Source organism: Wyeomyia smithii, chromosome 3 (assembly GCF_029784165.1).
Source record: "Wyeomyia smithii strain HCP4-BCI-WySm-NY-G18 chromosome 3, ASM2978416v1, whole genome shotgun sequence".
Lineage (NCBI taxonomy): Eukaryota > Metazoa > Arthropoda > Insecta > Diptera > Culicidae > Wyeomyia > Wyeomyia smithii.
Window position 1 is genome coordinate 54905155 of NC_073696.1, and position 12980 is coordinate 54918134.

The 12980-nt window shown below is 36.5% G+C and overlaps 1 protein-coding gene across 14 annotated transcripts in view; it reads right to left on the reverse strand.

Moving 5' to 3' along the window:
• Positions 1–940: 940 nt before the first annotated feature.
• The window catches only part of LOC129729718 (protein NDRG3), a 136002-nt gene continuing 123962 nt past the window's right edge, over positions 941–12980 (reverse strand). For 11 of the 14 annotated variants that reach the window (XM_055688492.1, XM_055688491.1, XM_055688483.1 and 8 more), the window contains one exon: positions 941–4529. In XM_055688492.1, the coding sequence (XP_055544467.1) occupies positions 4240–4529 (290 nt within the window). In that variant the 3' untranslated portion in view covers positions 941–4239. Of the gene's footprint in view, positions 4674–12980 lie in introns of all 14 variants that reach the window. The other 3 variants (XM_055688484.1, XM_055688494.1, XM_055688488.1) reach the window with 3 other exon arrangements.

Below are 12980 nucleotides of genomic sequence, written 5' to 3' on the forward strand. Positions count from 1 at the left end.
ACAAATGGTCCGATTCTGTCAAGATTCAAATATACAACTACTTGCTTGCAAAGTCCACAACTTAACTTTGTAACTAAAAACCCAATATACTGTTCGGTTCTACGTCACCAATTCGAGCAACCTTAAGGGCTGTATATCTTGTAATATTTGGTTTGTTTGGTGAAGTGCAAGGTTGCGATGGAGAGGAGTCAAAAGGTGATATAGTTAATAATGGTTAGGCGTAAGAGTCTGAGTAAAAGAGGCAGAGAAAGAGAGAAATATGGTAATGGTAAGAAAAGGGAAGAATGATAAAAGGTGAAAGGAAATAAAGGGAAATAATAATAAAAAGTAAAAGGAAGGAGGCAAGAAAAGTAAATAAGAGCGATAGAGAGAGAATAAAAGAGAGACAGCAATAAGCAGAGAGAGAAAGTAAAAGGAAAGAAGAATGATTATAAAAAGTGAAATACAAATGATGAAAAAATACGATCTAAAAGAAGAGAGAAACAAATAGCTATATGTTGAAATATGAAAAGGGATTTTCTGTATAATGATTCACTAGTTTTCTCATCTAAGGGACGTTATTCTTTTGATCTTAGCACCTGAATTATATATCTTTTTTCAATCCCACCTCAAGTACGGGAGCTGATACTGAACCCCAACCAATCTCGAGTTAGTTAGTTACTCACAAATAGGAAAACAGATAATAAAAGTGAAATTATTTTTGTATGAGATTTGTTTTACAATTTAGATAAAATTTTTATTTTTATTTCCTCAATCACTGAGAAAATTTCATTTCGGAATGTTGGTTGTAGGATGTTCGGACAATATTCGTTTTATAGTTCTTTTAAAAATTTGCGACCTGAGATTAAAAAAATCAATTAAATATAAGAAATGATCACCATACTTACCGTGGCGCGAAAAAAAGCGGGACCACTCATCATGCAGAAAAAAACACACCGGCTAGGAGTTTTCTTTTTATTATTTTCATAGTTCATTGTATTGATTTTTCGGTAACAGAATTAAAAGTACAAAAATCAAACAATTCGTTTGCTGTACTAGCATTAGCAGTGAACTGTTTATTATTCCTTACGCCCAGATTTCATTTCTGTTTAATTTTTCTGTCGCTTTTGCGTTTGCTGCGTACCTATTGCTTACAGCTTGGGCTTGCAAATTCGCCTGTTTTTTTTTTTCATCTTTATTTCTCTCGATTTACTGTGGTACACAATAGTTGCTCTGCAGTGTTCTTTACAATTATACTTGCGCATTAGTGTTTTGGTTGCAAAATCGTAGAAAGAACATATAATGTTCGGTGCATGCCATTGTTTGGTTTTATGTTTTGTCTCTTCGCGGTTTAAACACAGTACTTTTCGGCGAAAAAACAAGAACATGGCTGCTGCACACTTCTTAACGTAGTTAGAAAATAGCTAATCGGGGACTGTAAAGTTCTGAAACGCAACGGTACAACTGGATTCGATGCTTTTTTTCTTCTGTTTATTTTGCCGTTTTGTTTTAAACTTTTTTTATTTCGCAAGTTTTCAAATATATAGTTTCAAATGGTCAGGCACTCAAGTGAAAATCGAACTTTGTTGTATCGCTTTGGGTTTGGGTAGGGTCGGTTCAGCTATTGCAATCCCAGACGAAAGAAAGAAAAAATCGGATAACAATTATAGAGCCTGGGGCCAAAAAAGGGGCAGATATTGTAACGGTTGGACGCAAATTTCTGCAAACTATTCTATCCAGCTTTTGCGAGTTTGAAAAAGAAAGGATACATTCACGGGAAATTGTTCTTTTGTCTACAGCAGGCTCTAAAACTGTTCTTTTTTTGTATTCGTCTATTAGCTAGTAGCTGCTTCGGTAACCTGCGACTATTTACGATAATTACTTTTTGCTGATGAAACTTCTAAAGTACTTCAAGGGCCTACCAGAAGCGTAATAATTTTCTACGGTCAGTTTCAACAGTTGTGAAACTAACCAGCGCTACTCGGCTTTACAACTTATTTCTTTTAATAAAGCTTCCTTGACTGCTCTGGTTGCAACATTGTTTTGTATGTTTTGCAGGAATAATTTGTCGTCATATAAATATGGTTTTTCTCTATATAAACATGCAAATTCTACATGTTATTTAAGATTAATAAGCGATGTAGCGTTTTTTTTCTTGGTATGATTTATATCTGTCCAATTAGTAGTTTTCTCGCATCAGCTTCATATGGGTTATATAAATTCTGAACACTACAATGATTTTTGCTGGTTTTGTTATATGTACGATGATCGCTATCCGGTTATTTTTGTGTTATGCATCAAGAAAGTATAGAGAAACTGCACTTATTTAAAGAGGAATCGATCAAAATACACTAAAACCCATTATTCATAGATTAAAAGGGAAAATTACATGTAAAATACTATTTAATTAGGCATATGCTAAATTTCTGATATTTCTAACTAAAAACAAATCAGCAGCATATTGACCTAGTCAACATTTTATTCACGTAATCCTTCATGAAAACGGTTAGTGTAAAGATATACGCTAGTGCCGATGGCTTCACTGCTCATATGCTATTTAATGTACTTACTCAGTACTAACTAATCAACAATCTTATCAGTTATTGCAATCATCCAGATATCAGTCCAGCCCGACATAAGGATTATCTATAACCGGACATCGCTCTGGTCCGATAGATGTCAGTTCGTGGATTTTAATGCAAATTACTTGTTGCTTCATATTTTTCTTTTGCGAAACCTACATTTACCAAGCCATTTTAACGAACACACTTAAATTAGGTTGCACTCAAAATCTATAACTGGCATCAAAAAAATCTACTCTGAAACTCTATCAAATGAGAATTTTTCTGTGAGTGTATAACGGTTTCATACGGTGTGATACTTATTTTTGTCAGTTAGGTTTTTTACTCGAGAATGGCAGTTTAGTCAGACACAATAAAAAAGTACGCAGATTATGGCCTATTGCAAATCATGAAACACACTTGGGTTTAGGTATAATAATTGAACGGGAATTGCTTCACTAACTTCGTGTTTTATTTGGTTATTTGCTTTTGATCTAGCGTAGCGTTCGAAATAAACTGGTGCTTTCGTCAGCTATGGAACGAAATCCTAATATTCTTATTTTTACCTTTCCTATTGATTATTTTAGCTGAACCTGTTCACTAGTGCAACGGTACCTGTTTAGTTTGAGAGGAGGTGCCATTTCTTTTCTGTGTGCCGTTTTCGTTTAAGCAATTTGCATTAAATTGATTTGAAGCGTCCTTACACTGGTAGTCGATTTTGAGTTTTGCATCTCGTTTTCTCAACAAATTTTGATGTTTTTTGTTCTTGTTTTGTTTAATTTTAAAGATATGCATCTTGCTTAACAGTTTAGCCAATCCGTGATGTGCTGTCCTTAAAGGGGGTTCCGTTTAGTACAGTTAGGCTTTACATTATCATAAAATTCTCTTCTAAGTTTAGGTCCATTTCGCAACTATGTACTTTACAGTAATTTACATCTTTTGGATCGCCGTTTGCGTAATCGTTTCACTTAGGAACGCATTGCTTTTACTCTGTGTCTATTGGGAAAAACTAGCAACTTCAACGACAATGACCACAGCGATTTTGGCATCTAAGCGAACCTTCGCCTTTTTTAAAATATTTTTTAAATAGAAACGTTCATCCGATTTGATACTGAATTTTCGAAATAGAATGTTTGAGGGGTCGATGAAAGAGAAACGGGAATGGCGTAGAGCAAAAAAGTTACTGCCAGAAAAACTCAAACAGTGCGCACTCTGGTGTTGGTTAGCTCAAACCTCAATATTATAACAGTTTACTTCGCCATAGAAGAAAGTTGGTTCAGTCATTGGACATTTAGGACCCAATCAAGGACTTATTGTTCGCTTGACTACCCAAAAATGCGTGGTCATCTTATGAAACGTTACATAGCATTGTGTCAGTAAGCTTTTTCTCAAAGAATATTTTTCTAAAACTATTTCCCGATCTTCATGAAGCGTTGCATGCACTCACATTCTCTCTCTATCTTTCCATTTTCTTATCAACCGCTGGACCTTCTACTTATTTAGTCTGTCCCCTCTTCCCCCCATCCCCTCAGAACTGTATAGAAAATATAGCATTCAACAGCACCTTCTCTACCCTATAGCGACGGTTTGTCCACACTTCGTCTCCGTACTTACCCGCCGGCAGTGGCGACGACCGACCGGATCCGGCACTGATTCCGGTTTCGCCGGCCTCCCCCGTCGGTCTCGATATGTGTCTTTTCTAGCATGTCACATTCTCCGGCAGTGGATTCTCGGTTATCCGAATCGCGGCACCCGTCGTCGCACTGACCGGCAGATTGTTGTTATCACCGATGGCTGTTGTTCCCGTCGTTCCACCGCTGGCACCACCTCCTCCACTAGCACCGGCATTTCCGTTCAGCTTGTCGAACTCTTGGATGTTGAACGGGTTCGGAACAGGTTTTACGTTGTTGTTGTTGTTGTTGCAGTTAGTTGAAGTTGTTGTTGTTGTTGTTGTAGAATGGTTTTTAGCATGCGGTGAAAATGTTGGTGCTGCCTCAACACCATTAGTACGATTAATAGCTTTAGCTGAATAAAGCGAGGTGCGTGTCTTTGATGGGATGATGGTTCGCAAATGAGCTAGTCGTTATAATTTGTTGGTTTTATATTTTCTCTGCATTTGGTAGAAAATATACACTGATTACATTTAATTAATATGATTCCGCACAAAATTTCATTGTTCTTGTACTTCTTTTGATCTTTTTTTTTTGTAATTATGCTTTATCATTTTTTTTGCAAGCACATCTGGTTAGAGTATCTGTAGGTATAGCACACAAATTCGCTGAGTTGATAGCTTAATGAGCGTTCAAAAACCAAAATCGAAACAGACAACTAGAAGAAGAAACCGAGGAAACAGTTGGCGAGAAACAAATAAACAAGTGAGGAAAATAAGCCACGCAACTAAGTTTGTTTCCGAAACCGATACTTTTGTAGCTCAACAGTAATAAATCGTGGTTGTGGTTGTTGTAAGACGATGCATAATTAATCAATGGATATTTTCATTTCCTTTTTTTGCTGTTTTGTGCCCAATTTCTCTAGAGCAATTCGATCAATCATCCCGAACAGGTGAGGTTTTTTTCTTATTGTTTATAATCAATGAAACGTAAAATAAAGATAATCATTATACAAGCCAAACTGTTTTTAAACTTAGAATGATTCACAATAATAGAAAGCGATGATGTGGATTGAGTAACTACTTGAGAAACGTGACGTGACGCTATCATGAAGCGATGATGCATGGATGAAAATCGTATGACTGACGGTGAAAATGGCCTAAACGGATATCATTTTGCGATATAAAGTGACTTTCATGTAATTTGATAGCAATAGGGTTTGATTATAAATTTATCGCAGCTGAAGTTTCTGTTATCAGAAAACCGCAAATATTTTGGTAACTTGAGTTTTTGCTTGATTTCAAATCTGTCGAAGCCCAAAAACATTACAAATTAAGTAATGTATAAAGAAGAGAAATATACTATTAATAAAGGGCCGTTTAGAATGGGTATAGGGTACACACCTAACCACGCTTGTCCACGGAGGAAGGGAAAATATAATGTTCACGTGGACACGATATTTTTCCAAAAAACGAGAATTTTCCAAAAAATAAATTGACCTATAATAAAATTTTTACAGATATACAGATTATTTGAGATAAATTTGGAATCATTTCTTTAATGGCCTCCTCATTTTTTTTTTCATATATGTAGAAAATTGTCCTTTTTTTTAAATACTCAAAAATACTCAGTTTTAGAATTAAAACCTACATAGTCTTAGATTTTAAAACTGTCAAATTTTCAAATTGAAAAGTACTCATTTTTAAATTCAAACTGCGTATTTTCAAACTGCATGATTCAAACCTACTTAAATAACAATAAAAAATAAGAACTCTGAATAATAAATACTGAACATAATTAGATCACCAAATTATCTAGAACTGTATCACAACAAAGCATCAGTTAAGCTTTAGAGAAGCAGTAGAAGCGCTTCAGCACTGTAAACAAATAATAGGCAGGAGCAGTGCTGTTAAAGTTTTGAAGCCGAAATTAGCGTCATAATTTATCCTCAATCATTCGCCCAAATTTATTCAAATTATTGCTTCATAGGGCATCATTCGATGCCAGAAAATACGTAGCCTTAACTAGTTCTTCAAGAATTTAGAGCTGTAAAACTGCTTCAGCAGTTCACCTTTACAGGAGAGAAAAACGATGGTATGAAGGTGGACACTGCACAGCATGAAAACTTTATATACAATCGACTATTGTAGAATATCCACTAACTTTTCGGTGTAAAATATAGCGAATAATTCGCTACTTCGCATAACGAGTGACAACTTAAATTCAGGAACTTTTTCGAGGTTCTTACTCCACTACAAGCACACTCAGAGAGAGGAAATGAGAGTAGGTGTCAATTTAAGCTCTCTTTTATCGTTTCACGCTAGTATTTTTCGTTTCATTTATGCATGCTCATTTCTATCCAAAATAAGCGTCGAAACAAGTAGCATTGTACAGTTCTTACTGAACTGCACAAAAATATTGACAAAAAATTCAACACTGTATATTTTCTTGAACACTTTTACAATAATTTGCCGGCCTTTGGACAAAAAAGGACTTTCTTGTCTAAATTATAGTTCATGCCCAATGATATGACTATTAATCATGATGTGTGCCAGAAGAAATGTTTGAAGAAAATTTTGATTCCATTTTAAACAACACTATACCGATGTGTATTGACCAAATAAAGCATCATCACTTTACACCAAAAAACCACACATTTTCATGAACAACCACTGGACCCCAAGTTCCTTGGTGCACAAAAACAACTGAGGCGCAACGAACTGCAAACAGTTGATTGGTAGAATCACGTTATACGTTTGAAAAATCGACATAAAGGTCGTACACCACTCTTGTTCCGGCATCATGAGAAGGCTTATATGGGAGAATCGATCACGGACCTTTCTCAAATGTTTATTAATTTTTCGTTAACAATGAACGTGTCTCCATGAGAAATGGATTAGTTTTTCTTTACAGGGTCTCACCGTGAAATTGATACACACATTGAGATCAGAAAGAAGCTGTCGCATATGAGCTTGAACAGATTATTCGTGTACAGGACCAGCGAACGAATCGAAGAAACTGACACGGTTGGCCCCAAGCAGAAACCGGGTAAAAACGAAGTGGGCGAACTGCAGCGGTGCTTAAAGTGGTTAAAGATCGTATCCGGCGAAACCCAGGCCGGCGGGCAAGAAAATGATTTGTGAACATGAGTCATAGCACTATGCATAAAATAGTCAAAAATGACTTTGGGTACGGAGCTTTCAAGAAACAAAAGAATCATGGATTATTTCGCAGAGAGTTTGCCAACAGGGTTACCAGAACTCGATTGCTACTGAAAACGCACGCTGCTCACAAAATGTTTATTTCAGATGAAAAACTGTTCACGAGGCTGTTTTGAAGAAGCAAAATGATGGTGTATATGAAGCATGTCTACGTAATAATCCAGCCGATAAAAGAGGAGTGGAGCGATTCCAGAATGCTCCAGCTGTGATGGTTTGGGAAGCAAAATCTAACAGACGGAAGTTGCCAAGTCATCGACAGGGGTGTGAAAATGGTAATAAATACAGGGTGGCAACATAGAGGTGATAAACGTATTAGAGTGCCCCTCGTGGTATTTTCTGACGCAGCAAAACAATCATCTGAGCATGTTTTGAAAAAGTGACGTGTTTACTGTTTATTCGGAATAAATACAGTCAGTTTTCAGTTCCGCTCTCAAGAAGATAGCTATATATTCAAATTGAGAACAAATAAGGGGTCTTGCACCTGCTAGATTTGACTAACATCGAGATCAGTAAAAAGCTGTCACATCTAAATTTAAGCAGATTATTCGTCTACAGTGCCATCACGTGGTAAAAACGCAACGGACTCCAGCGATCATCAAAGCAGCGAAGGAACGTTTCCGGCGAAATCCAGCCCGTTCGGAAAAAAAAATGGGGTGTGAAATGAACATGAGCCTTCCACGCAACATGTTATCAAAAATGACCTTAGATATTCAGCTTTTGAGAAGCAGAAAATTCACGAATTAACTCGTAAACATATTGCCGACAGGGTTGCTTGATCTCGGTTGCTGCTAAAGACGCACTCTTTAGCACTCTTTACTCTGGAGGCCACTTTGAACAAGCGAAATTACCGTGTTTCTGGAGCATGTCTTCGGGATTACCAGCCTATAAACGAGCGTACCAGCCTATAAACGAGCGATATCAAAATGCGTGAGCTGTGGTGGTTTGGAAAGATATATAGGCCAAAGGGAAATTACCATTGATCTATTTTGACAGGGCGTGAAAACAAACAAAGAGTACTACTTGCAACACGTTATCAAAGGCCATTTGCATCCTTGCGCTAAAATGCTTCTTGGGACAGACAGTTTTTGCTTTCAACAGGATTCAGCGCCAGCGCATAGGGCAATGATCGTGCAGAAATGGTGTAAGCAGAGTTTGTCTTGTTTCATCATTTCATCTGAATGGCCTGCATCGTCACCGGATTTGAACCCGCTAGACTTTGAATATACTAGGAAAGTTACACGACGTTAGACATTTGAGTTTTAATACATTTAAAAAACGTTTGATAAAGATTTGGGACGGGATTTCGAACGAAGTTGTGCGTGCGGCTTTCAATGACTTCGAAAAACGTCTACGGGTCGTTATTAAATACAAAGGTGAAAGATTTTACTACTTATAGATGTTATTGAAATCGATTCCGGAAAGAAATGAAAACTTGTTTGAGTTTTATGACATAAATAAAGTGTATCACTTTCACGTTGCCACCCTGTACTCTGTGCAACACGTCATTAAAAACCATTCGCTGCCTTGTGCCAGCAAATTATTTGGAGAAAATAGTAGGAGGGTGGTATCCAAGACACGACCGCATAGTTGACGTAGGACTACAATAATTTTATATTTTTACTCTGAAGCTATGTTTGATTTAAGCTCGTTTTACTTTTTTAGTTTGCTTGATTTATTTTAACCAATTTAAGCTCAACATCTTCCAAAAGGAAGGTATTTTGGTTCGGGTGGTAATATCAAGTATCTAGGTCGTCAGCCCAAATTCATCAAGCGACACCTCAAATGACTTGGAACTAAAACTAGTTCATTGGTGGCCATTTCTACTGTTAAGGTCGTCTTTGACCATTTAAAAAGTAAAAAAGTCAAAAAAAAAGAACCGTTCATTATCGGCATGGTTCGATATTGGCAACAGAAAAAATGCTGGCGTGTTGCCAAAATCGAAAGTTACTTAAAATTATTGGAGCTATAAAATTGTAGAACAAGGTTTTCTACCTACAAAAATAAAAAAGTTAGATACTTGATAGCATCGAAATTTTTGCTCAACCTAATTTTTGATACTTTTTCAATAAGCGCTTTATTTGTAACTTTGTAGAAGAAAGTTTTACTCTAAAATATTGCTATAGAGCTCTAGACCCAAATTTCCCCCTAAATTTGGTTTCTGGAGCATTGATGAATACTTTTCATTCTAATACAGCGAATTTTCTTTAATACGCGAAAAGGCAATTGAAATATTTAATTGAGTACGATTTAGTAGCAATTTAACTTCCTTCTACATCTATTTGTCTTGTTAAAGTTAGCTCATTCACCAATCATAAAGTTACAAGCTCGTGGAAAAAATATCGATAACGAATTACAGTTTTAGTAGAGAATGTATATTCACAGAAAATTTGAAATTGACATAGAATTTTATGAACATGTTAACATTCAAATCAGGTCAATTAAAACAATTTCTAGAGAAACATTACAAAAGGTCCTATCTGCTTTGATCGATTTTTTGATCGATCACTTTTATTTAATCACCACAATTTATTGAACACCTTTTATGACACGTTATTTGCACCAGTTGATAACGGAGGGATCCCTCTAACCCTCTGAACAAAAACCACGCTTGGGAGAGTTACTAAAGTTGAACCATTACCAAAATGAAAGGGTGCTCCAGAAAAACGATGAAAGCGGATAGGACCTTTTGAAATGTTTATCTTGATCAGTTTCAAGATACCAAAGAACAACGAAGATACCATATTAGAAAGTTATATGTCTGTTATCTTCGAAAATAAATTGGGCTAGAGTGATGCACAACATTGGCCTCAGCAATTAATGTTTGCATAGCGTTGTTAAATTACAAGTAAGGTTATAGAAAGTAATATTTTCTTGCAAATGCTAATTCAAAAAAAAATTTCAATTGAAAAATACAAATACTAATGTCGGAACTCTAATATCAAGATAAAATGAATTTGATTTTTCTTCAATACCGCCACCGCGGGATGCAACTAGTATTGTCATATTGGACTAAACTCATTTAGCTAGTAAAATATAATCATCAGTACAGCTCGTTCAACTCCCTATTCAAAGATCTGTACGGAGCATTTTGGTTTTCTATTGTCTTTTAAATACCCTATATTCAGTTATTTAAATAAATCTAAAAAAGCAGAGTGTAGAGTTCAAAAATAAACAACGCATTTTGTTGTCCTCGGCGGCGCAGCGTATTTTGCGACACACGAAAAATCATATTGAATTCTGATATTTGCTGCTATTCGAAACAAGAAGAAGAAGAAGAAGACAATTCAAACGGCAATTCGATTGTGTACGAACTTTCCGAAAAAGCTTCACCTTCAAGACATCAAATAAGTCTAGGCTCATGCAAGCGAACATTAGTTGACCTATTGGGACGAGGAGATTCTGTCAATTTTTTTTTTGCCACTGCTATACAGGATATCACAACAGGCAGTTGGTGTCTATTCATGACGTCTGTGCCAGGCGTGCTCGCATATGATTGGTACATTGTAGGTGAAAATTCGACCTTGAAACTTTTATTCAATTTTCACTGTTTAACAATGAAGTGATAATGAAAATGGAGGAATCACAATATTGTCCATCATTTTATCAATCCAACGACATATTAATTATTGTGATCCATCATGTGGTTACATCAGTATAACCGTTTGAAATCTTTCATTCCAACGTTACATCTTGGTTTTAGTTTTTCAGGGAATGTATCACGATATAGTGCGGTTAAACGTAGTCCTACGTCAAAAATTTCTGCTTTCAACAAGATTCAGCATGAGCGCATGAGGCATAGGTTGTTCTGAAGCGGTGCAACGAAAACTCACTGTGTTTTATCAGCCCCTATGAATAGCCCGCATCCTCTTCCAAGTTTAACCCATCGGACTTCAGCATTTGGGGAAACATGCTAAGAAGGCTGGGAGAAAAAATAATTTTCATTCATTTTAGTTATTTTATTGAAAAAAAAAAGTTTGTCCTGTTGTTTATTTTTCTTTTTGAACGTTGTAATTATTGTTTTTTGCCGAATGCAACATTTATTCAAATTCCACATCCATAATACATACACTTATAAAGTCTTTTCTATTTCTCTATAGTTTAGTTAATTTTTCACGCACAAAATGGTGGTTGTTTTAACAGTTTGATGGGTGGAATTTCCAGAAACTCAGCAATTTGCTGATTCCCGGCAAACAAGATTCTGAATGCTGATAATCAGCAAGAAAATTTTTACGGATTCTTTTCAGTTTTATTTTTTGCTGAAAATTCTAATCAGATTTTGGTGTGCCATGCTCTGGACAGAAATGTGGTCAAAAAGTTGAATCTGTCCTTATGTCCTGTGTTGATCCGAAGCCACTTTCGTACCCAAGGGCATGAACCCCCTCAGCGCACCGGAAATGAGGCCTGCCGAAAAATACTGGGCTATTCTGAAGCAGGGACTACAAAAGCATTCCAAAGAGGTCAAACAAGAGGAGTACATTGAGAAAAGTTGGTTTCAGTACAGAAAAAGCTGCAGCCGAGTGTTGTACAAAACCTAATGAGTGGAATTAAGGGTATGTTGAATGGAATATATATGCCAAAAGATTATTTCTAGGTTATATATTATTGTCTGAAAGGGATCGGTTCACTAGATTATTTTCTACAGTGTTTTTCCAGTGATGCAATTTGATGTGGGACACCCTTTACCACTATAGTCATTGTATATTTTACTAGTATGGCGGAGTTGATTCGGGAACCAATTTAAACTGTTACAACGGGAACCAGCCAATGAAGATTCTAAACGATTGGTTCCCGTTAGGGGCCATCCACATACCACGTGGACAGATTTTTAACGATTTTAAACCCCCCCCTCCCCCTCCGTGGACAACTGCCCATATAAATTCTAAAAAAATTGTATGGACCGTGGACATTTACCGCCCCCCCTCCCCCCCAAAGCTGTCCACGTGGTATGTGGATGGCCCCTTATAACAGTTTAAATTGGTTCCCGAATCCACTCCGCCAAATTGTAAACATAGGGACTGGATTTACCACTGTAGTATTTCTTTCCTGTTGTGGCAGCTTGCCAAATCAGGCTAAAATTTTACAGGTTCATTGGTAACTTTAATATACGGAAGAATACGGAACTCACGAGCTTTTTTACAGAGATCGGTTGCGGTTTGTATTCTCCAGAGTAGATGTTGGATACTTTTGTTAAGTTTGACTTTAAGATTATGACTTTCGAAGTTTGTTGACTCGATGGATTAAACCAACACACTGTTTCCTGCTGTGCAAACCCGCTGCCAAGTAGATTCGATTTATGTAGATTTTTCGAAAGCCTTTGATGTGGTTCAACACACTCTAATCATCGAAAAACTCTCACATTTGGACATCCATGCTGAATAGTTGAATGGCTGAGATCGTACCTTACTGGAAGAAAGCTTTTGTTCAAATAGATTATGAAGTCTCTATAACATTCGACTTGGGCCTCTCATCCTTCTTATCCTGTATATGAACGACCTCGTGTAAAGTTTGTCATCAGGAGAGCATGACAAAATAGAGTTTTTTTGTGGAACACCGCTCCCTAAAAAAATTTTTTTTGTCTATAATTTTGTCTGTAATGGTCAAAACAATTC